This window comes from Coturnix japonica, chromosome 4 (assembly GCF_054131305.1).
Source record: "Coturnix japonica strain WE chromosome 4, WE-NBRP24, whole genome shotgun sequence".
NCBI classification, from domain to species: domain Eukaryota; kingdom Metazoa; phylum Chordata; class Aves; order Galliformes; family Phasianidae; genus Coturnix; species Coturnix japonica.
This window is the reverse complement of record NC_140666.1, coordinates 26,369,931-26,393,766: the sequence shown is the minus strand read 5'-3', so window position 1 is coordinate 26,393,766 and position 23,836 is coordinate 26,369,931. Positions and strand designations below refer to the sequence as shown.

At 43.1% G+C, this 23,836-nt stretch overlaps 2 protein-coding genes across 15 annotated transcripts in view; both read right to left on the bottom strand.

Moving 5' to 3' along the window:
- Nucleotides 1–84: 84 nt before the first annotated feature.
- Nucleotides 85–3,067, bottom strand: LOC107313061 (toll-like receptor 2 type-1). The gene has a single exon (XM_032444347.2). The coding sequence runs from the start codon at nucleotides 3,065–3,067 to the stop codon at nucleotides 686–688; it is 2,382 nt and encodes a 793-aa protein (XP_032300238.2). The 3' UTR covers nucleotides 85–685.
- TMEM131L (transmembrane 131 like) overlaps nucleotides 85–23,836 on the bottom strand; it is a 76,858-nt gene continuing 53,106 nt past the window's right edge. For 10 of the 14 annotated variants that reach the window (XR_014945221.1, XM_015860914.3, XM_015860917.3 and 7 more), the window contains 8 exons: nucleotides 23,079–23,236; nucleotides 22,480–22,665; nucleotides 21,855–21,933; nucleotides 20,738–20,823; nucleotides 19,409–19,529; nucleotides 18,408–18,496; nucleotides 17,481–17,623; nucleotides 15,609–16,025 (listed from right to left, as the gene is read on the bottom strand). Coding sequence is in view for 10 of the 14 variants with exons in the window: in XM_015860914.3 (XP_015716400.2) it covers nucleotides 15,747–16,025; nucleotides 17,481–17,623; nucleotides 18,408–18,496; nucleotides 19,409–19,529; nucleotides 20,738–20,823; nucleotides 21,855–21,933; nucleotides 22,480–22,665; nucleotides 23,079–23,236 (1,141 nt within the window). In the remaining 4 variants the exon portion in view is untranslated. Of the gene's footprint in view, nucleotides 3,072–3,990; nucleotides 4,065–6,386; nucleotides 6,545–15,608; nucleotides 16,026–17,480; nucleotides 17,624–18,407; nucleotides 18,497–19,408; nucleotides 19,530–20,737; nucleotides 20,824–21,854; nucleotides 21,934–22,479; nucleotides 22,666–23,078; nucleotides 23,237–23,836 lie in introns of those variants that run through there. The other 4 variants (XR_014945218.1, XM_015860915.2, XR_014945219.1 and 1 more) reach the window with 4 other exon arrangements.

Genomic DNA, 23,836 nt, shown 5'->3' with positions numbered 1-23,836 from the left:
TCTTTCCTCATAAGGTAATTTTAATTGCCTTCTACCTTGATGGCACAGATAAAGAAAGTGGAAGGAGAGGAACTGACATGGGACTATTGAAGCATTTGGCTTTTATTATTGGCCGTCAATTACAATGGAATTGTTAGGAATTAGTGATATGACAACAGTAGGAAAGAGTATAGAAAAACACTACAAAGATCAGCTAATTGATTTAGAAACTTATCTAAAGTCCAGCACCGCTCCCAAATATCACTGCTACTGGCAAGGATTTTGGAAGATGAGAGCATAAAATCACCAAAAAGCCTGAAGTTGCTCTTTTTCATTTAGTAACATGACAGTTTTATCCATCCACAGGAAAACCAGTTCTCACCAGACATAAAAAGTTAAAATGTTAAATTTCTTAGAAGGAAAAAGCACTAACCATTGTGGAAATAGACAGAAACAATCATTTATGTTCCCCTTCCTCCAGCATCACAAACTTTGACAAAGTCACATATAACTCTATCCTTCCAGAGACAACTTCAGGTTACCAAAAGACTCAATAAACATGTGCAACTCATAATAAAAATACACAGAATATATATACGCAACATACATATAGATGTGTATATATAGATATATAATCTTATGTATTTGTAAATAAATATAAATATGCTTTCTGGAAGTAAACTGAAACAGGAGCTCCTCACTTGTCCTATGACTTCAAAGCTGCTTTCAAGTTTTCCCAAAACATCTGCTGCTGCTCTTCAACAGAAGGCCACTCCAGGTAGGTCTTGGTGTTCATTATCTTCCGCAGTTTGCAGAACCTCTTGGGGATCGCCTGGCTCTGAATGGGCTCCAGCAGGATGAGAATTGCCGCATCGTTGTTCTCATCAAAGAGGCGAAAGTGTGAGAAATCCAGCTCGTACTTGCACCATTCACTCTGCACAAAGTGCTCTGATAGCACAAAGAGCGTCTTGTGGCTCTTCTCAATGGAGTCAATGATGTTGTCCACAATCCACTTCCCGGGCACAAAGTCCCGCTTATGGAGGCACAGTCTGAAGGGCGGACATGCCTGCTCCAGCTCCTGCACCATGATGTTTTCCACCCAGTTGGAGTCGTTCTCGCTGTAGGAGACAAAAGCGTCGTAGCAGATGTCTTTTGCGGGGGCTCGCTTGGGCTTGCGCTTGGCTTGGAGCCATGCCCAGGTCATTCTCATGTACCAGACTGCATGGTACTTGTACCCAACGACCACCAGGGTGAGGATGAACAGGAACACCAGGGTGCAGATCAAGGACACCAGGAGGGACCGGTGGCACTCCATCAGTGGCAGATGCACACTCCCAACCTGTACCCCTCGCACCGCCAGTGGAGAGTCGCAGATGTAGCTTTCTGGCCATCCCACAAGCACCTGGGCTATCCTGGCCTCATGGTGAATGAAGGAGAGGAATTCGCAGGAGCAGATAAAGTTATTGGCACTGGCATCCAGCAGCTCCAGTTGCTTGAAGGACTCAAACTCTTCCTTGGAGAAGCTGTTGAGCTTGTTTCTGCTGATCGACATGGCCACTATGTTAGGAATGGCTGAGGTTTCAGGCAAGGTCTTCAGATGGTTTTTTGTCAGGTAAAGCTCCTTGAGAAATGATAGTTTCAGTCCAAAATCCTGCAGGTTGTTAGCACTAACATCCAGCACTTCAAGACTTGAGGGAATGCAAGGTGTTAACCTGGGAATTTGAGTGCTGGAGAGATTCAGATATTTCAGGGTTTCAGGCCATTCACACTTGTCTGGAATCTCACCAAAATTGTTTTCACTGAGGTCAAGATTAATCAGTTTGTGTAGATTATTTATGTATGTGGCAGCCTGTTTTAGGGATTTCAGGGAATTTTTACTTAGATTTAGAGTTTGTAATGAAGGCCATGCATCTTTACAGATTGTCTCAGCTAAGCGATTATTTACAAGCAAATTATCATGGAAATCAAGATATAACAGTGATAAAAAATACCGTGCCAGTCTGCACGGTACCATGAAGACTTTAGAGCTTACAATGCTGAGTCTTTTCAGCTTACCTACTTGTGTCTCTATACCTTCCAGGTCAAAGAACAGATAAAAATCCTGAATAGTCAAATTTTTTATGGAAATTGTTTCAACAGAACTTAGTCTACTTCGTGCGATTTCTTTTGTATCCCACACTCCTTTCCCCTCAAGCACACAATCTATTGCTTCTAATTCTCTCAAAGATGTGATTTCCTTCAATAACACTGCTATTCGGCTAATATATTCGTCAGTGAATGAAGCACCATTAAATGTAAGTTTTTGTACTGTTGAAGGAAGAGTAGAATTCTGAACCAGTTTTTCATTTTCAATATCTAATTTGATCTCTCTAACTTCTAACCAAACAGCAGAGTGCACAAGGTCCCTGATGACTGCTGAGAACACATCAATCCTTCTTATGCTTATGATCATGTGATTTATCTTCCTAATCGATTTCAGACTTCCAGGCTCATACTGACTGAGGTTGCCACCGTCGATCTTCAGAGTGTTGAGAAACGTAATGCCCTCAAAGTTTCCTTGCCTGATGACAGAGAACTGTGGGTTGCCCAGATAGAGGGAGCTCAAGTTGCTCAGGCTTGAAAAGGGGGAACTTTCCCCCAGGTCACTGTAGGAATTGCCTTGAATGCGGAGGTGCTGGAGTGAAAAAAGGGGCCCAAACCACATTGGGGACAAGTGAGCCAGGCTGTTATTTGACAAGTCCAGGAGCTCCAGCTTCCCCTGGGAGCCAAACGAGTCCTCGTCTATGGAGCTGATTTGGTTGGACTGCAGCAGTAGGACTCTCAGGTTCACAGCCTGCTGCAGATCGTGTGCCCGGATCAGCTTTATCCTGTTGTGGGCCAGGTTTAACACTGTGATTTTGCCTGTGAGCTCCGAGGGAATGAAGTCCAAACCCATGGAAGAGCAGTTGCAATACTGAGTGGCATCACATGAGAGACAGGCCTGTCTCAGGGTTTGTTCTTCAGAGAGGTATGCAGCCAAGGCTGTGTAGATCAGCCACGCTTGCCACATCAGCTTAGTTGTTGGTTTCTGTTTACTTTGGTTGAACATTTTGCTGTAGATAACAGAAAGGAGAGGAGATAGTTTTGAGCTTGTTTTTGGATAGCAACTGGTAACAATTAAAATCCTGTTTAATTTTATTAGGAAGTTCAGATTCAAATTTTATCTGTAAGAGATCCAGTGATGTTTAACTTTCTCTCCTTCTTCAGCTGCCTAAGCTTGAAAACATGGGAAACTATTTGTCCCAGAGTTACAGCCACATAATGTCTCAGCAGCCATAAGGGCCATTCTAAATTCCTTCATACAGACATCTACTACAGCCCCTGCCTCCTCACTCTTTAGTATTATATCTTCTCTCAGGAACAAACTACAATGGGATGTCTCAGTCCTCAGCAGGGAAAGACAGTTAGAATCACACCCATTGCAGCACTGGTCTGTCATTCAGATAGGTACTGCTACCAGGAATTCACAAGCCAAAAAACCAAAAAAGGCATGGGACTGACTTGCAGTCCATGCCAGCTCTTTCATATTCTAGGGCTTACCGTGTGGCAAACCTTGCTGAAGAGATCCTGGGGTCTCCCACAGCAGAGCCTCAGGGCTTCTAAATAGCAAAGCTGAGTGCACTCCTGGCACACCCTTTTAAATACTCTGCAAACAATTTACTTTCTTTATCGGAAAGGCTAAACAAGCTGATACCCAATCCAACAACTACTTCCCTTTACAGTAAATCAGTGCTGGGAACAGATAAGAGTTAGACACTGCCATCACACCATCAGCTAACATAATTAGAACAATACTGATTTTAATTTACAGAGGGGCTATGTTTCCTGCCCTTGATGCCCAAGAACATTTCACCGTTGGTTACAAAAGAACATAAATCACTTATTAAAGCTTACAAGCCTGCTGAAAACAGCTTTGGTACTGCAGAAAAACAGCATCCCCCAGTCCTGGATCTGCCAAGAGTAAATACTTACGCGTTGTGTACTGCAAGTTTAATTTCTCTTTCTTCGTATACTGATCTTGTATGGTTCACGTAGTCATCTCATATCTGCAATTACAACAAGGGCTGTAAACCCTATGGAAGGTCTGGAGCTACAAAATATTTCTGTCTGTACTCCTCTGACAAAAGTTTATGCTGAAAGCTTCCCAGTGCTCTTTAACTACTTGGCCACAGCTTCTTAAGACTCATGATTGCCCACCATGCATGACACTGCCCTTCAGACTCTGCTTTCTATTACTGCTGCTGAATGGGGACACAAAGATGAGAACCAGTTGTTCGTGCACCTTCTTCTCTGCAAGCTGAAATTCAGAAGCAGATTTCTCTCCTCTTGACAGTCAGTTCTCAGCACTGGAAAGGCTGATGCAACTATTTTGCACAAGTTATTCTTTCCCAATCACTTCCTGCAGCATTAGGTGCAGAAATAGTTTTGAGGAAGAACAGAATTCTGCTCCCTATCTTTCTACTTTTGATATTTCTTGCTTGGCATGCACTGGGGAGTTGTTAACTGGATTTGTATCATTCCTTAAAATGGATGATAAGCATAACAACATTTGCTCTGGAAAAGGGATGGAGAAAGCTGCAGGGCGCAGCATTTCGGTGAGGAGATGCCATGAGGTTCCCAAAAGCTGTCTCTTTCCTCTCATACCTCTCAGCAGAATGGCCCTTGTTTTTCAAACAGGGAGGACTTTGGGTTATCTAAACATCTAAAAATGTTAATACAAGAGGCCCTGTACTTCATTCAGCACATAACAATTCCTCACCTGCTTTGACATCACCACCATGCACCTGCAGAGATGTGAAGTAAGGGTTAGCTGTTGTTTCTTTTCCCATCAGCACCAACTTTTTCCCAAGGCTCAAGCTCAGCCTGCTCTCAGCACACTTCTACCCTGGGCCTCAGGGGTTTCTCTTGTGCAGAGAGCATAGGGTGATAATAGAGAGACGTAGATCACACGCAAGAGTATGAGATAAGGCCTAAGTTTCCACTTTCTTCCAGAAGAAGAAGGCTAGAGGGAGCCTGCCATTCTTCCCTTAGGACCCTTCCCGAACAGCTTAAAAAGCCAAGAAATGAGAGTAGATTTTCTGCTTGTTTCTATGAATGGGGAAACAAATTCTACATGACTTCTCTCACATTCCACATCAATTTGTCAGGATTTATCAGGTTATCCAAAGGCAGGAACAGCCTGAGGATGCCAGAACTGTCCCCTACACACTGCCTTGCAGAGGCTAGAAACCAGCAGCTGCCTCCCACAGCATCAGCCAGAGACAACTTCTTTCAAAATCAAAGTGGGAATCAAGTCCCGTCTTAAAGCAAGAATACACTTCACCTGCTTTTTCTCCAGAGTAACTGCACTGAACAAAGTTGGATCTTGTGAGTGCTTTCTCTCCTCTTCCATACTCAACTTGAAGATATCATTATCCTCCCTCCTTGCAGTGCTTTGAAGCAGGTATGTACCCCTGCCAGTCCACTGCTTTCTCCCAGCAGAAGGGCACAAAGCTGCAGCAAGCCTATGCTCTTGCAGAGAGCAAAGACCCTACACAAGTCTTTGTTAGAAGAAACGCGGGGCTGAGACAGAGCTGCGGATACTGTTTCTGAAGCTTTAGATGTCACCACGCATCTGACAGCAGTGCATGCAGCACCCATTTCCCACCACAGGCAGTTCCCTGACACCAGTTCCAGCACCGTGACCCACATACCTGCTGCTGGTGGGGGGCAGTCTCTGGCTACAGCCTGCTTCCACCAGGCAAGTCAGGATGTATTAGGAGAACGTATTAGCTGGATGTGAAGCAAAGCTGATAGAAAAACATGTTTATGCTTCTGTGTGGGACAGAACCACACAGAAACAGGCGTGCTGGTCAAAAGCCACGAACCAAGCAATGCTAGTCCTCAGGTACTGAGGAGCAGGCTCCAGCTGCTGCAGCCTTCTTCTCATCCTGACAGTGTGATGCTTAAACTCCACAGGTAGATCTCTTTCTTTCAGTTGCACCCACTCCACAGTCTCACCTGAGATGACCATGCAGCCAGTCCCCCCCTTTCTCCCTTTCCACCCGCATGGCAGTATCCATGGTCCGAACCGCTCTTGTGCTGCTGTTCTGCTTAGGAGACTAAGAAATGATAATCAAGAGCATGGAGGGGGGGCCTCCCCAAGGGCAGGCAACACCCTCCCATAGCTTAGTTTGGAAGAAAATGCCGAGTCAGCAGGACAGGGAGGAAGTCCCTGAGGCTGTTGGCCAGCCAGCAGCATTAGCAGAAATGTCTTGTAACCTGCATAGGGCTGCTTCCTGGTGCTCACCAGATGAGCTGCACCCGACTGCCAGCAGCAGCAGGGCTGAGCCTGCAGCACCCTCCTGTCCCCCTAGAGATGGTCAAACCTGTGCATGTTGCCTCTGGAGCAAGAGGTGGAAGGGTTGTGTAATTGGAAGCAGGAGGCTTGGCATCTGTTCATAAGTCTGGGAGCAGAGACTTGGCATGCATCGCTGGTGCCTTTGCTTTAACGTGCTTCACCGTGCTTCACGTATTCATCTTCAAACTACAAAAGAAAAGAAAAAGAAAGATAAAACAGAAAAAAAAAAAAAGAAAAGAAAAGAAAAGAAAAATAAAAAGGAACATTATAATGTAAAATAAGCTATGTTAACTCCACCGTATTCCTTGTCGGGCATACCCTCCCAAATCTGCAGACACAGCTGAAAAGCAGAAGCACAGATTCCCCTAATTTTCGTTCTGCAATGCCCTTGCCTTGCCACCGTGGCACAGTGCAATAACATTGTGCAAGTGGCTGCATACTACCACAGCCAGACTTTCAGACTGCCCCATCAAGGAAACAGGCTTTTTTTTCCCATTCTCTTGCTCTTATCCTTTCCAGAAGCCTTCAGCCAGAAAAGTACGAAGCAGACTTGCTGCCCTAGCAGAGCTGTAGCATGTAGAAGGTTTGAAGACTACGACACAAAGGCCGACACTAACAACACAGAAAGCTCTGTCTTCTGGAATAGTTGCATCAGCATGACTCAACAGGAAAAGAGCCTGAATTTTCCTCTTGATTTTTTGCCTCCCAAGGAAGTTGCATCAACACAAAGCAGCTGCCTGTGAGGAAAAGCTAAACAACTCAGCTCCTTTTGTACCTTACGTTTTAATAAGCAAACACAGGAAGCTGTGTTATCAGCATCACCCCAATTTGTTGCTCCAGCAGGAGACTCACCTAGAGTGCTGCTCAGTGCGTGCAAGCACACCAAGTTATGTGTGACTGCTCCAAGCACTTCCCAGGGCATCCTGCAAACAGCAAAAGGTTCCCTGTGCCCAACTAGGACAAGCAGGCGGTGGTAGGAAACAAGGATGTAGCATCCTAGCACTGTGATTTCCTACAAGGAGAGAAGGCTTCCCTGATCCAAGGCTGGGCACAGGGAAATGTGCTGGGGCCTTTCACTGCAGGAAAGGCCCAAATGTTGATGTACATCCTCAGCGGAGAGGGGAGTGTGTACATGCACCTCATCCTACCTTGATACAATTTAAAAAGTGCTCCTTTTTTTGTTGGTAGAGTTGTTGAAGAGAAACATTCCTGGACACGGGATCAAGCTGCAGCAGAACCATTTAGAATTTGTTTCCTGTACAGAGATGAGAAATACCATGCAAGGATGCAGAGATACATCCTTAACTGCTTCTTATACAACAACAACAAAATTTAGACTTAACATTTGGGCAAGAATCTGAGCAGGAAATGAATCAGATTATTATCATATACCACATAAACCATAATACTATCAAGGTTTTTCTATTCACTTGAAAAAAGACAGTGCCAAGATCTATTGCACACGGGCAGTTCAGGCTGTGTTCAGCTGCTGCCTCCCTCTGTCTCTGCTGCTGTCAGGTATTCGAGACATGACAGTGACTTGCAGAAAGAAGAAATGCAACCATCTCGAATCCTTGTTTTAGAATGTCAGGAGCAATTTCTTCAGGGCAGGCAGATTTATCTGCTGTCTGAACACCGCGTTTTTAAATTAGACAAAAGCTAGCCTGCTCTTCCCAAGTTCTTCTATACCGTGAAAGTGATGGTTCTGGATTATTTCTATAGTTTTCTTTTGTATTTGCATAATTTTTGCAAACCAGCTTTTTTAGATCTTCAGAGGGGTTTGGCCTCTTCTCCCAGGCAACAAACAGGACCCAAGGAAATGGTCACAAGTTGTGCCAGAGGAGGTTTAGATTAGACATGAGGAAATACTTTTTCTCTCAGAGAGTGGTCAGGTGCTGGAATGGCTGCCCAGGGAGGTGGTGGAGTCACCATCCCTGCCAGTGTTCAAGAGCCATCTGGAGGAGGAGATACAAGCTCTGGTTTAGTGACCTGTGGTAGCAATGGTGATGGGAGGATGGTTGGACTAGATGATCTTGTAGGTCCTTTCCAACCTTGTGACTCTATGATTCTATGAAAATCACTGTAATCACAGGACAGGACTACTTCTGAATCAATCTAACCACAGGATAACAAAATCTTAAACCTTTTCTGCTAAAGGAAAGAGCACCAGGTTAGATGTCCCCCAGCACTTAACTTCCCACAAGGGCTGCACTTGTGGGCACAAGCAGAGCTCTGTTCCTGGGGCCTGAAAGCCAGCCCTCCACATCCTCTGGCCCACAGGCTGCACACCTGCCTGTCTTTCAGCTTTGCACTTACACAAGTGTCAGCACACAGATCCCTTTCTGTTTATACAAGTTATGCTATGTTCGTGTTCCTTTCACGTGCTATTATTATGACATCATTTTAAATTAATTTCCTGTTACATGATTAAGACTCTCAGCAAATGTACTTTAAAATCAGCCCTTCAGAGTTCTTTATTTCCCTGGGTTGGTTCCTTGTGCTCTTTGTTCCCAGCTCATCTCTGGGATCCACAAGCCATGCACAGCATTAAAGTACATGACGCTCTGGTGGGAGGACTTCCCTCCTGGCATTCACTCCACTCCACATATGTCTCCATCCATGATGGTGGTGTCTATGCAGCCTTCCACTTGAATACTATCTGTTAAAAGTCACTAACAAAAGCGAACAAAAAGGAAATAGTGGAAGATGGGATAGATAGGTCAAAGGCTGGCTGCACTCTTCTTCCCTGCTAGTCAGATATCATAGAATCACCATAGAATCATTTGAGTTGGAAGGGACTTCTAAAGGCCATCTAGTCCAATCCCCCTGCAATACACAAGGACACCTACAGATAGATCAGGGTGCTAAACTTTTCTGTAACTTGAGTAAGGTCTAAATTTCCCCAGAAAATAAGTTTTCTTTACACTCCCCACTGTGAAGTACACACCAAGCAGCCCTGCTCCTGCATGGGAGCCATGCAAGGAGCTAGTGAGCCAGCTTGCTAGGCAGAAAGCTGTGAGCCCATATGCCTCACCACGTACCAGGACAGCACCAACACCACTGCTGCTGTCAGCAATAAGGGAGGAGGGAGTGCTCCTACCTGTTCTGGCTCTGTACAGCTCCTACAGAACAGCCTGCCAGTAGTGAAGGGACATCTTCGTGCACTTCTCTCCCATTTGTACCCCACAGGAAGTCCCTTGAGAAGCCCACATCACCCAGAAAAGGAACTGGTCAGAAAACAGTCCCTTTCCATTTGCTTTCCATGATACTTCTGGCTTCTGCAGAACAAGCATAAGCGCTGCCAAAGCTAACAAAAAGGCCCAATAATCCCTCCCCTTGCTAGAGAGCCATTCCAGGCCTGCTGAGCTTTCTCCTGTGGCCATGCACAGGGAGGCTTGTGTCAGCACCCGTCTGGAGGAAGGAGGCAGGCACTCCGTCTGACAGCACTAGCGCACTCAAGGGCAAGATGCCAGCTTTGCTGGGCGGCTGCCTCCTCCATCTGCCATTTTTCACTCAGGTGGATGCAGAGCCAAAACATACCTTGATAAACATTGCAGAACACTGAAACCAGGAAACAAAAAGTCAAAGGAGTGGAGATAAGGAACAGATCTTCCTTTGCCTTCTCAAGAACCAGCCTTGCCCAGGCCCATGTTGCATTTTTAAAGAGCAAGCCAGGTAGTGAAGTTGCTTCATTCCCCCTCAATTGTCATTGAATTAAGACTGTGTTGTCTGATTACTAAAGCACGTTGTGTTAGTGTGACTTATAGATGATCTACTTGCAAAGAAAAATGGGGAATGCAGAGGAAGGGTACTACCCGTCCCAGGAACAGGGGTATCCCAACTATGCCTTTTATTTCTGCCCCCACTGCCAAAGGGATGCTTTTCAATCAAGGCAACTACAAAGTGAGATTCCTTGCAAACAAACAAACACACATGCAGCATAAAGATCAGGCAAATAAAGTAGAAACCCATGTCCTGGAAAGCCTTATCATCTCAGAGAAACAGATGGAAGAAGATCCATCATACACACCATGGCATTCCCCTAAAATATTATGGGGTTTGGCTTGAAGAAAAGGGCAATGAGAAATGGTAGCAAGACATACTTTAACATTACATCTGAGGATAGCAGAAGCAGATATTTCGCAGACAAGCTGATAAAAGTCAGCATCTTCTATAAGAGCAAGCTTTAGCTCAACCATAATCCTAAAATATCTGCATCCCAGAATGCTTTGGAAAAAAAGCTCCTTCTGCCCTCAGAATAAATCACACCATTGGAAAACAGTTCTCAGAATAAATTTTACAACTGGAAGACAGTTTGCTGAATTTTCAGCAGCTGGCACACTGCACTTCCACCAGCTGCTGGGCAGCACTATGGTTTCTGTCACAGCAACATGACAATCAACACAATCTGCCCAAGATATCACATTGGAGCTCAGAGCCAACTTGTACCAACTTAAGCCAGGCATGCTATGGCCTTACTTCTCATCTCCTTCAGGAAGGTAAAATGGATATCCACAATTACGTGTGTTGACCCAAAAATGTGGTGGGTGCTGACATAATGAGCTTAGGTTAGAGACATGCAGCTCTTCAGGCTTTCTCCCCACCATGCAATGTATCCTCATCAGGCTCTCTCTCAGAGCTCTGGTTTTCAGACATTTCCCCTCTTAATGTCTGCAGTGTGTTTGGGGCAACCTTGGGTCCACAGTAGTAGTAATTTAAAAAAGCACAAAAACAGAGCAGTCATTAGGCTTTATGCACTACAAGAATACGTGCAGGAATTTGAAATCAGCAAGTCAGTCCCATTACCGTATGGATACATTTGGTCTGTCACCTATTAAAATGCACGACTGCATGTGCCTGTTAAGTGCTTCAAAGTTGTTCTTTTGATCTTTACAAAGATAAAAATGTAATATTTTTGTAGTTATACAAGAGAATTAGACACTGGACTAGTTAAAAACCACTTAACTTTTGAAACTAGTGCCATCTGTTTCCTGTTTTTATTTGTAGAACACAATACTCTGTCCTCTGAGGACTTCAATAACAAGCTCTCTCATACAAAATGCCAGTGGTAGTCTGATCAAGACAGCGTATCTCTGGTTTAATAGGTTGGCATATGGGCCTGCTCACAGGAAAAGTGGGGAGAAAGCCAGAACAAAGGTTCTGTAAGAGCCTCTCACTCATCCCTAAGGTCAGCCCTTCAACAAGAACAATACTACCTTGGTTAGGTAGTAGGAGCAGCTAAGGGAGCTGGAATTGTTCAGCCTGGAGAAGAAGAGGCTCAGGGGAGACCTTATTGCTCTCTACAACTGCCTGAAGGGAGGCAGTGGAGAGGTGGAGGTTGGCCTCTTCTCCAAGGTAACAGTAATAAAACGGAGAGAACAGCCTCAAGTTGTCCTGGGGGAGGTTCAGGTTGGATATTAGGAAACACTTACTCTCTAGAATTATGGTGATGCTTTGAAACAGGCTGCCCAGGGAGGCGGTGGAGTCACCATCCCTGGAGGTGTTCAAGAAACACGGAGGATACGGCACTGATGGACATAGTTAGTGGGGATTTGTTGATGGTTGGATGAGATGATCTTAGTGGACTTTCCAACCTTCATGATTCTATGGGCTTCCATGCTGCTGGAGACACAGGGCAGCAGTGAGATTGTTTTCCATTTGCTCACCAGCACTACCATCACCCTGCTTTGTTTCTGTAGCACTGAGCAGCCAACAAGGCATTCCACAGCTCTGTCACCATCTGAGGAGTGGAAAGGTCATAGTGCTTTTTCTTTAAATCTTCTGCAAGACTCTGTGCTCACTTTTGACATCTGGTTCGCATGCTCTGCCATTTCACACATGGCGTGGTGTAACACCTTCACACTAATGAAACCATGAAGCCATGCTAAGCAAAACCCACTGTCACTCAGTCAGAGCCAGAAACCCCAGCAGGTCCTTGCAGGGTGTCGATGCCTCACTGCAGCACCCAACCTACCACCCTGCACAACTATAGGTCTTAGCTTCGAGACAGCTGTGACCCTGAGCACCCTGCCTCCCCCAGGTGGGAGATGTGCTGCTGTGATTTAAGCAAGCAATAAGAAACAAAGTAAGCAGAGACCACAAAAAAAAGCAGAGACCTACAAAGTAAAGCAGAGACCACGGAAAAACCAAGGTGCACGGCATGCAACCCACAGCAACAAGGCAGGCTTTTTATCAGGCAGGTACAGTGTGGCACTTCTTCAGGGTCACCAGCACATAGATTAACGTAGCAGCAATGCTAGACTGTCAGCACTGGGGTGCACCTGGGTCCCTGCACCAATGATGAGCTCCAGAGCTGCTGTGAGGAGCATGAGGTCGGCTGACCCAACAGCTGGATAGGGCAGGGAAAGCAGAGCTACAATCAGAACCTGGTCACAGTGACGCAGACATAACACCCATCTGTTCCACCCATAGCTCACAGTAGGCATGCAGAGAGGACAAACAATGGCAGTGATTCAGCAACTAAGAAAAACAAGATACAGGCATTGCCCAGGGCTGGAAAGGATAAGAGCAAATGCTAGAAAACAAGGCCCCACCCACCACCACAAAAACCAGTCTGTCCAGTTCAAATCCCTTCCGAAAGGAGGGGAGCATCACCCGGACCTGCTTCACTTACCAGAGTCCCAGGGAGCTGCTCCACCACTTCATTTCATCCCATAGCTGTGCAAATCACACAGACCTCAGCCACAGGAGGGGCTCGCTGCAGCCCTGCTAGGCTGGGTCAGTTCAATGCTCCATTCAATCGATGCAGTCTTGCATAGTACCTATAAACTTCCACAAAATGCACGCTGGCTCCAGGATGGAAAATGGGTACACACCAGGCAGGCAGCCAAGGTGTCCTGTGCAAATCAGTGTAACTTCAGACTCAGTCCCTCCAGCTCCCAGTGCATGGCCAAGATGCCACCAGGCTTCTTAGGAAGGGAACAGCAGAGGATGCTGCTTCTTCAAGTCCCTCCTTGGAAAAATACTGAACGTCCTGAGTTTACATAGCATTCACAATAGGATAGAAACCCATGCTGAAAGCTTGGCCCTGCCTATAATTTCCTCCCTCCCTCCCTCCACAACCAGCCCTACTAGTGAACTGTACAAGTTTCTCCTCTTTTATACCACTACTTTTGTTTCTTCCCTTTGCAATCATGACTATTTTTCCAGTTTTTGAAGATTCTCATAAAAAAAAAATAATAATAACAGCAGTTTCAGAAAGAACAACAAAGCTTCCAGACCTGCTAATAGAAATCCCTGGCATGAAGCAAGACATTCAAAATTACATTGCTCAAAACAATTAGATACCTTTGTAGCTATTCATTTAAACAACCTCTCCAGAATTAGCAGAATTAGTTATTTTGGTGCAAAGAAATGCATAGTGGAATTATTTCATCTTCCCCTTTACTGCAGGAGGGAAGGGTTTTAATTGAGCCCTAATCTCTACTTGTATTCAGTGGACTGCTCATTAAGTAACAGATGTCTCCCGATGGCAGCAATTATCCCTGGTAACCTTAATGAGCTTGTTACATTCCTTTGTAATTGTTACAAAAAAGTTATACAAACCATTTTGATTAATACCATCCAGCTCCAGGGAGAACTGCGTTTTAAACCAGATGACTGTCCTTCTTGCGTATGCATTCCTCTTCTACTGTTTCTGTAGCCCACTGCCATCTGCAACAGGTGCACTAAAGCATGTCAGTGGCTAAGACTACTTCCTGTGGCTTAACACTGAATTCAGGAAACAAAATTCATATGAAATGGGAACTTTGCAGCAGCTACTGTTAAACTCTTGTCACAGAGTCCTTTTCAGCATCATGGGTTAGCAGCCAAAGACTCCTGGTTCTGAAAAGCATTCAGGGATGATCTGATTTTTCTGACAGTAAATCCAGCTTTCTGATCACCTTCTTCTTAGTGAGCTAATTCAAACATGCATTAAGGAACAGCGCTTAGGGGATCTTTCAACAAAACTTGTTTGATAGTAATAGTCAGTTTATTGAAAAAAAAGCTATGGAAATACAATGTTTCTGAGGTAACATTTCAAGAACCAAGATAGCATTTCTGACCCAAACCAGCAGGTCAGAAGAGCTGGTCTGATAGCTCAGCAATGTGACATGACTTGCAGAGTTGGAATTTGTGTCTGGGCGCCTAGGTTGCCAAGAAGCCTTGCACAGGGGCTCACTGGCTACACTGCAGCACCTTAGCTGTTCTGCCTTCACATAATAAGAAATGCAAGAGCTTCAGTTTGTTATGTCAAACAGAATACTCATCTTTGTGCAGCAGGAAACTGCTCCTCCCGGTCCACCTGAGCTTCCTCAACCGCAACCTGCAGCTGCTGCCATGTCTGGAGCCACCACAGAGACTTTGCTTCATAATCCTCCTCCAAGTGAAGGGCAGCTCCTTGCACCCCTGCCCTTTCCTCAGATTTAACAAGCCCACTTGCAGAGGACATGCCGCAATCACTTTGCCATCTTCACCTGAAGAGTGAAGACTCCCAAACACACTCTGTAATGCCAGAAGAATAGGCTCCACTGTGACAATCAGCAGACACAGATGTAACAATTCCACCTGGAATGGGGTCACAGTCCTTCCTTGGTTGCTCTTCCCACTACAAAGGTTCAGCCTCCAAAATATGAACAGTGCTGTTCTGATTTGGAGAGTGGTGTGAACTCTGCTCTTAAAGCAGTATTTGCTCCAATTCAAGTGCTGCCACTTAGACGAGGGCAAGTTAAGCTCACTGAAAACATGATGCACTGCAACATAAAGGCTAAACATCTAAACACAAGGTATCAGGAGCCATTGGCAAGGAAAGCTCCTGCAGGAAGTGCCCACTCACCCACGAAGCACAAGCATGATTGTCAGCCAACTGATGGCTTGCAGTTTCAAGCAAGCCACAATTCAGCCATTCATCTGTTTCCAGAAGTTTATACTGACAACTATGTCAGCAGCAAGAGCGGCACCACCTGGAACATGTCTGACCTGCATCAACAAGCAGCACTCAGTGCTGCTGTTCAGTACAACACAATTATTTGCAGGTGTGACTTTGTACCTGCAAATGCCAGAAGATAGCTAGTTCACACCACAGAATGTAAACCTCAAAAGATACGCACAGTATCAGCTCATGGATGCTTTTAAGAACCTAACATTTCTTCTTGAAAAGTTCTGAGGTTTAAATTTATACCCTTCACCTGACAATAGCAGCATCCTGAATGTTTTTCTTTTCAAAATGCACTGAATGCTCAGACTTAAGTAAAAAAAAAAAAAAAAATTTATTTTCAATATAAAAGTGCCAAAATATCCACCAACATCGTAATCTATTCAACAACCAGCTTACTCTAGTAATCAAAATTGCAAGCATCTTTATTCACATTTTTAAACCAAATTCCTTTCACACATTTCCACAGTAACCCGAGTCCCTCGAAAGTGGGAAATTTGGATTTCGGTTGGCTGCTGTAGTCCATATATCCAAGTTCATGTAGGCACGAAACGGGTTAAACCTCGGATAGTATTCCTGCTTACACATAACAGCTTGGTTCTCAACATGAGTTGAGTGTTGGGTCGTGGCACCGACAGGGCAGCAGCTTTCATAAACATCACTCTGTGGTGCCCAGATGGAACCAAAAAGTCCAGACATTGGAGACAAGCTTCGGGTGCTCGAGAGGTAGGGCTGCAGAACAAGATAAAAGCATCACGGGGAGCTGCAAAACAGCCTACTCACCAAAGAAAGCGTGGAAGTGTACGAAATGGGAAGAAGCTACGTTTATGCAAAGAACTTTGGAAACTCACAAGTTGAAAATTAAACAAGCTGACAAGGCAATATGGTTGCCCGAAAGATTACAGCAGCATTAGCATGCTCTCTGCATGGCACCAATATCACTGTAAAAAGAATACAGTATTAAGTTCTGGTTGGGTTATTAAGAAATACAAGGGATAAACGGATGACATAAAGAGCATCACATGTGGTTTGGAGAGTTAAAACTAAAACAGAAGGATGCTTAAGGAATGACAAGAAAAAGGCTGATGTATGTGTCAGTAATGAAAGACCATGCACGCCAGAAGTGAAGAGGGATATTCAGTATGGACAAGAGAATCCAACTGGGAGCTAGGGAGATCAGGCAGAAAAATTTCGCAAGCTTATGAAGAACCTCCTGGAGAGCAAGATGTATTAGTCTGCAAGGAAACCTCTCAGAAGGGTCAAGGAAGTCTTGGGACTTTTAAAATTGAATGAAACACTGAAATGCAGTGAAAAGTTTGCCAGGGAAATGAACTGAATTATCCAATGTATTTTCCAATCTCTACCTTGTGTGTTTCTTGGCATTCTTGAATAAAGTATGAAATAAAGCTACGTCTATTTTAGGAAACAGCCTTCTACCAGTTTTGCTACTTCTTAAATTGAGTAGAATTTTCAGTTCTGCATTTTATTATTTATTGTTTTATTTGAATACTTTTATTCAAAACAAACGTATTACAAACGTAGTTAAAAAAATAAATCTATAATAAATGATTTTGAAATCTGAGCTGAAGAAAATATAGTTGCAAGTAAAGACTGCCTGGAACTGAGGTCAGCCACACACTGCACTGTGGGATGACAAAGACATGGCTAGTCCAGACAGTAAGAGGTTGAAGTCAGCATTCCAAAATCTACACAAATCCAGCTTAAATCACTTGGATTTCCCAGGAAAGAAAACCAAAAAAACAAAAGAAAAACAACTGCCAAAGTCACTGAGAGCAGCTGTCCACTTAGCACTACCATTTCCACATCTCTCTGGGTTTTGCTGTCAGCACTTTCTGTATTTTACCCTCATCTGGAAAGGTTGATTTTGATAGGGAAAAGTCTCAGTAGACTATGCAAGTCCAAAATGTTTTTCCATATGTAAGATCATTTTAGTCAATTCACAAGCAAAAATAATCCATCTTAAAGTTTCATAGACAAAGCCCTGGACCAACCTTGACCAACAACTGGGAGAAATCCATGCTACCAACACCAACATCAAACACACATCAGGCCGCTTAAAGGAAATACGGGCAACACACAAGCAGTAGGTAAAGGCAAAGCAGATACACACTGGGAAGGCTTTTCAAGTGGCATGAGAAGGCAGTGCCTGGCAATGGCAATACTCACTGTGGAGTTGACATAACTGGCGGGCTCCCAGGTAGGCGGCATGTTGTGTGGTGCATTCCAGGTGGAGGTGCAGCTCTGGTCAATGAAGGCTGTGTTCTGCATTGCAGCTGTGCCCGGGAAGCTGCTGGGGTAGTTCATGTTTTCTGCAGTTTATAAAACAGGGGAGAGAAAATAAGGCTTTTGCCTTATTTAATGTTGAGCCTTCTTGGAGCGAGACATACTAGAACTAAGCTAAGCTTTTGGTGACTTTAGGCAGCTTCCAGGCAATGCAGCAGCAAAGCATAACTTCTGTTAACGAGACTACCATTTTGTTCCAGGGACCCAGTAATAAACCACTGTCAGGAGAATGGGATAAAGAGTAGGCAATCTCTTTACTGGAGAAAGCAGTCTTTATTAGCTGCAGAAGCATGGCAGACTCTATCCCGGCTTCACTGCCAACATGCCTTAGCTCTAAGCACCCAAGAGATTACCCTGCTGCCTGCGATACTGTAGCCTGATCTTTAATTACTGCTTAGGTAATGCTAAAGAATTTTAGGTTCTTGCCAGAGTGTGTCCCAAGCCAAGAAACTCTAGCCTGCAAAGGTAATTGATCACAAGAGGCCTTCTGTTTCACACACTGGAAAGCAAGCCAGAGGAGAAACAAAGAAAACTGTGCAAAAAAGAACTGTGTAAATACTGTGATCACGAGCATTTTTCTCTATTCCTTCTCGTACCAAGTCCTGTATTTTCAGGCTTAATGATTCTATACAAAGATCAGCTTTCCCATCTACCACATTCAGTCAGTGCTTTTTTCCTGTAGAGTACCCAGTCAGCTGGAAAGTATAAAGTTCAAGCACCCAGATGCTTATGGACAAGTTCAGCCTTTTGTTTACAAAGTTGTGTTAGAGAAAAAACATGCTCAGTGATAACTTTTTTACTTCATCTTACCTTCTGGAATAGCACCATATTCGTTCATCTCAAATGGACAATACATGTTGGAAAACTGGCTGTCACAAGTTGCGTTCCAGTCAATGAAGCTGTCCCAAGAAAAAGAAAAATGTGCTGTCAGAAACAATCTGCAGAACTTCTGAAAATTATTTAGACATACATATTCACTGTAAAGCTATTGGGTGAAAAATGCCTGTAACTGATGATGAGGCTTTTCACATTCTGCTTGCTATACAAATCCTGCCACCATCCGCTCTCTGCCAGCACATAATCGTGGCAATCCTCCCACTGAACTCCTTATTCCCCCTGGGAGGTTGAACGATCTGTAGTGACAGCTACCAAAGTTCTGCAACACCTTGTGGGACTGAACTTCTTCCTCCATAAAAAGAAGTGAAAAACCATTATTTGATGAAAAAAACAAAAACCAAAAAGGATGCAATGCCATGCATTCTTCAGTATTTCTATGCAGAGCACTCTATAAGGGGATTTTTACCTCACCCACCACAGGTTTCCTAAACTATGCATGCTTAGTGTAGGGATCATACTTGTTTCCATTCAAATAATTCCAAGTATTTCTAGAAGACTTTCAAGAGTAATTCTTAGATTCGACTTAGAGAGCAGACTTCCAGCCATTACTCTAAATCATCATGTCTGCAGTCTGTAGACATGACAGCTTACAGTTGAGGTTAACAGCCTGGCTGAGATTACAGCATTATCATCTGGGGATTTGTGTTACCCCCTTTTTCATTTTAGATGACAGGATATGACTTGAACTGAAGGCATATACCTGTATATGAATAGGAAGACCAGTGAGTTCATATGACCGAAGTTATGACATAATAATGAATAAAAACATGGAAGACCAGGGGATTGAAGCAATGGCATGAATTATAGTATTTGCAAGGTAAATGATAGTTAAAGATGAACTCAAGTGCAGCCCTCTGACCATAGAAAACCTCAACAAAACATAACCTGTGCTGTTTGCATGAAGCGTAACTTGCCTGTTGTGGATCGAGGGTGTTTCTTGGATCATGCATGGCAGATTATTCTCAAGGTTGTAGTTTAAACTGTTTGTCAGGCAGACAGGTTGGGGAGGCCACAGGTCTCCTGCTGGGTAAAGACCTAAACAGGGAAAAAGATATGACATGCAAAACAGGAAGGAGGCTTTCACCAACTGTGAATATCACTGCAACATTTGATTCTCCACAATAAAGATTATATGGCAGATGAAAAATCTGGAGGTATCAACCAACATATTTATATGACCAACACCAATCTTCAAACAAATCTCAACATTTCTATTCCTTAAAAAAGAATATGTAGGCAGAGACTTGAATGAAGAATTTGTAATTCCACAAAACAATCAAGAGTTCTCAAGTCACCAATCACAGAATCACAGAATGGCTTGGGTTGAAAAGGCCCTTCCTCCTCTTGACCCCCAAAGGATCATTAACCTTGAACCCTCCTGCCACAGACAAGGCCATCAACCTCCAGATTTGGTACCAAGTCAGGCTGCCCTGGGCCCCCCCATTCATCCTGGTCTTGAACACATCCAGGGACAGGGCATCCACAACCTCTCTGGGCAGCCTGTTCCATCACCTCACCACTCTCTCTGCGAAGAACTTCCCTCTGACATCTAATGTAAACCTTCCCCCCTTAAACTTAAAACCATTCCCCCTTGTCCTATCACCATTAACTATCATTCTAACCTAACTGCTCAAAGACACTTCATTACCATTTCCTTGTTTGTTCTTTGCCAGACATCCACCCTGCAGCAAAATGTACAGCAGCATGCTACTCAAAGAGCTATGCATTTTAACCAGTTTTCAAACTCCCCCTGACCACATCAAACCATTTGCTGCTACGAATCCCACTGAACAAGTTATTTCCTTTTGAGGTGCAAAGGATGAGAACTCAGCATTTCAAAACTCTGACCCTATCTCATTCATTACTCCTTCCAAAAAGAGCAAGTCCTGACTTTAAATTTGGAGAGGAAAAAGTGGTCACATCTGATCCAGTGCTGAGCTTCATTTTAACATATGGAACTGGTTGTCTCACATCCCAGCCACGCTACTTTTAGACTTAAACCTCAAAGCAGGAGAAGAAAAGGACCTAAAATGACAGCAGAAAGCAAAATGCTATATTCACACAGAGAAGATAAAGAAGAATATCAAAGCTGTAAGATTCTGTTTGCTAACTTTAATCTTAACTTGCCTAGAAGTCAAGATCTAACAGCATGTGTATGAACACTGAATATACATCAGCAGCATCACTGACACTGCTTGGCAAAGACTGCAAAGCCAGCTTAAGTTGTTAATTCAGTAACTAACCTTTATTCTTTTCAGGATCTGCAACTACATCAGTGAAATTGGGACACAAGGTATCAGGATACTGAGGAATGCTATTTGTGTCTCTGCTAAATGAAAAGAAAATGGAATCTCTTAAATCAAGATACTCTTAATATACATATTCCAAAGTATTTCAAAAGAAAGATATGCAGATGAAAGAAAAAATATTCTAGAGAATACAACTCTTGCTATTGCTTTCCCAGTTTTTCCCCAATTTTCCCCTTATTTTGAATTACCACTGCATCAGCAAATTACACACACAAAACGAATACACCTTAATAACCTCACTTAAGTCATCCAAGCATTAAACTATTGCAAATTAATTTAATAGCTCTTCTCTTGAAATTGGAAAACAAGCTATATTCCATTAAGATGAATAAGATCTCTCATGATGTTTCAGTGCTCCCAACAATTTTCAGACAAGTTGACTTCTGTGTGTATAAAGACACACATGAACACCAATTCTGTATTCATCAAATGCCATCAAAGAAATGACTTTGAGTGGAAAGGGAGCACTTTTTAAGTGACAGAAACCCAGAGGAAAAGCATTAAATTTTTGCTAGTGAAAACAGATAGTCATGAATGAGAAGTGAAATGAGGATTCACAGTGATAAGAATCATAGACACTATCTCTACTATATTGAAGAAGTAGAAAGGAAAGAAGGGGAGGGGGAAATCAATTTCCTAGGAGAGCATTACTCTCATTAAAAGAATAACATCAACTTGAAAGTCTCACTTCCATATACATATATACATATATTTATTTTTTCTTAACAATTATTACTTGAATATAATTAAGGGCCAATGGAAATATATCAAGTCCTTAAGACCTGGAAGAAATCAGTGGGGAAAAATCATTTCCTTCATTCTCAAATTTTGTTTTACATTTCCCCTGCACAATCCTTTTTCTGTCTCAACTTCACAGATCTTCCCACATACTGAGAAAGATTCTTCTTCCAAGCAGAAAGTGCAATTATATGATAAAAATATAAGAAATCCAATCTAATAAAACAAGAGGTATAATTCACCAAAATGAGACAAGGTTTCAAGTTGGTGGAATTACTTTCATGTCTTACAGGCATAGATTCAAATTTTTTACCTGGTATTGCAGATGTTATGAGACAGATTTAAAGTGATAGGAGTTTCAGATGGAAAATCGTTTTGTGAAATATTCTCCCCTAAAGAAAAGAATGACTGTGAAAAATCAAAGATCCTAAAAAAAGAAGTATGTACAGAATATTTATACACACAGACGGACTCATCAATGGCGTTAACAAAGCTTCTTCTTAGACTGGAGTATCGCTAACTGCATTAACATGCAAAGTGTTATTTTCTACTTGGTCTTAAATGTATTTTGATTTCAGTAATTACCAGCACTCGAAATGTTAAGAGATTCCTTGTTACTATCAAAGTTATTCTTTATTTGATATGATTTCTAAAGAAGTAATAAAATCTGACAATAAAGTAACGTGCCCACAAATCATTATCCATCATATCACAGGTTCAGACTCTTTACACACCATTCTTGCTAACATAAGACTGTGACACTTTATGCACACACAAACTTGTGGTACCAAGTTATTAAATGTGTCCCGCTGCCTCTGAGAGGTGCTCTCCCTTACAAAAAGGCAAGTTACGCTCCATGCCATGGCAGCTCTACATTCAGCAGGAAGGCTGAAACTCTCCCTCTATTTGCAGATGTATATGATGTTGACAGAACTTACGGGATGGAAGAAAATGCCTGGCAGTAATCATGGGCTTTTTATCTCCATCAGAACTGCTGGTACTGCTCCAGCTACCCCAGCTCCCACGACTGGCACGAACACTTCCTGATGAACTTCCGCAATCTGAGCTTGAATCAGAACAAAACTTCTCCAAACACTTCTTTTTGGGTCGTTGATAAAAGCTTTCTAAAGAAATAATTAAGATAAATAAACGTTACCTAAAATAGGTATTTACAGCAATTCCCTAAATTTCCTGATAGGAGAAGGTAGTATCTACTTAAATTCTCATCAAGATGAACATGCCAGCCCCAACCATGAGAAGCTTACAGCCTAAGAGACACCTCCAGTGCAATGAACACAAGTGAGGATACAGCACAGTTAGTGGCACATGCAGCCCTTGCAAAACGAGCAGGAATGACAGCCCTACCACTGCACTGACCAGCTCTGGGAAGGAATTGGTGCCTGCTCCTCTTGCCAGCCCTGTCATCTTCATGACAGAGTTTGAACACAGCAGGGGCAGAGAGGAAATGTGTACGGTTCTATTCCCAGGGAAACATTTTATGATTATTCCCCAGTTTAAGATAATTCAGACTGCATACCTGTTTCTCCCTGCATACGCAAGCTCCCAGGCTTTTGGTCTGCTTTACAATTTTCCCCATCACCCTGAGGACACCAGGCTCTTATTCCAATATTCGTTCTCAGGTCCAGTCTTTCATATTCACTGCACAGATGCTTCAACTCACTCTGCTCAGGGACCCTAATACAACCACACCCAAAGAAACACATTTGCACGTCATTATTTTTTCCTTTTAAGGTATTAAACACCCCAACTCAAAAGGCTGTCAAGAATGTCAGAATGTCTTCTCCCTCAATTTTACCTAAAAACTATCTGTTAAGGCTTTCCCAAAAAGCAATATTCCATCACTCAGACTACTACTTCTCAAGAGGGCAAGACAATGCATGCAAGTATAATTCCATTCTCTAACGAAGAAGGCATTTATACGCTATAGCAATAAGCACAATCTAGCATTGTATGGAGATCTAGGTTGACGTTAAGTCCACTGACCTCAACAGAACCACTCACATTAAAAAGTCAGTCCATGTAGGCTCTGTACAATTGTGAGCTTAACTCAAAGGAATGGGAAAAAATGAAGATTCTCTCCCAGTAAGTATTTCTGTTCTAGCAGTTATTTAAAATTTGTATTTTGTTTTTACTAACAAGCAATGTAGCACAAACATTAGAATTATGGAAAAAAAAGTATATATTTTATGGAGTAATTCACAGTTAATGCAGTGAACTGAGTCTATTCACATGCAGGTTTACAAATGAATAAATATTTCTTTTGCTGGCGATATT

Coding starts and splice junctions, on each gene's coding strand:
- LOC107313061 (XM_032444347.2), bottom strand. CDS start 3,067: ATGTTCAACCAAAGTAAACAGAAACCAACAACTAAGCTGATGTGGCAA.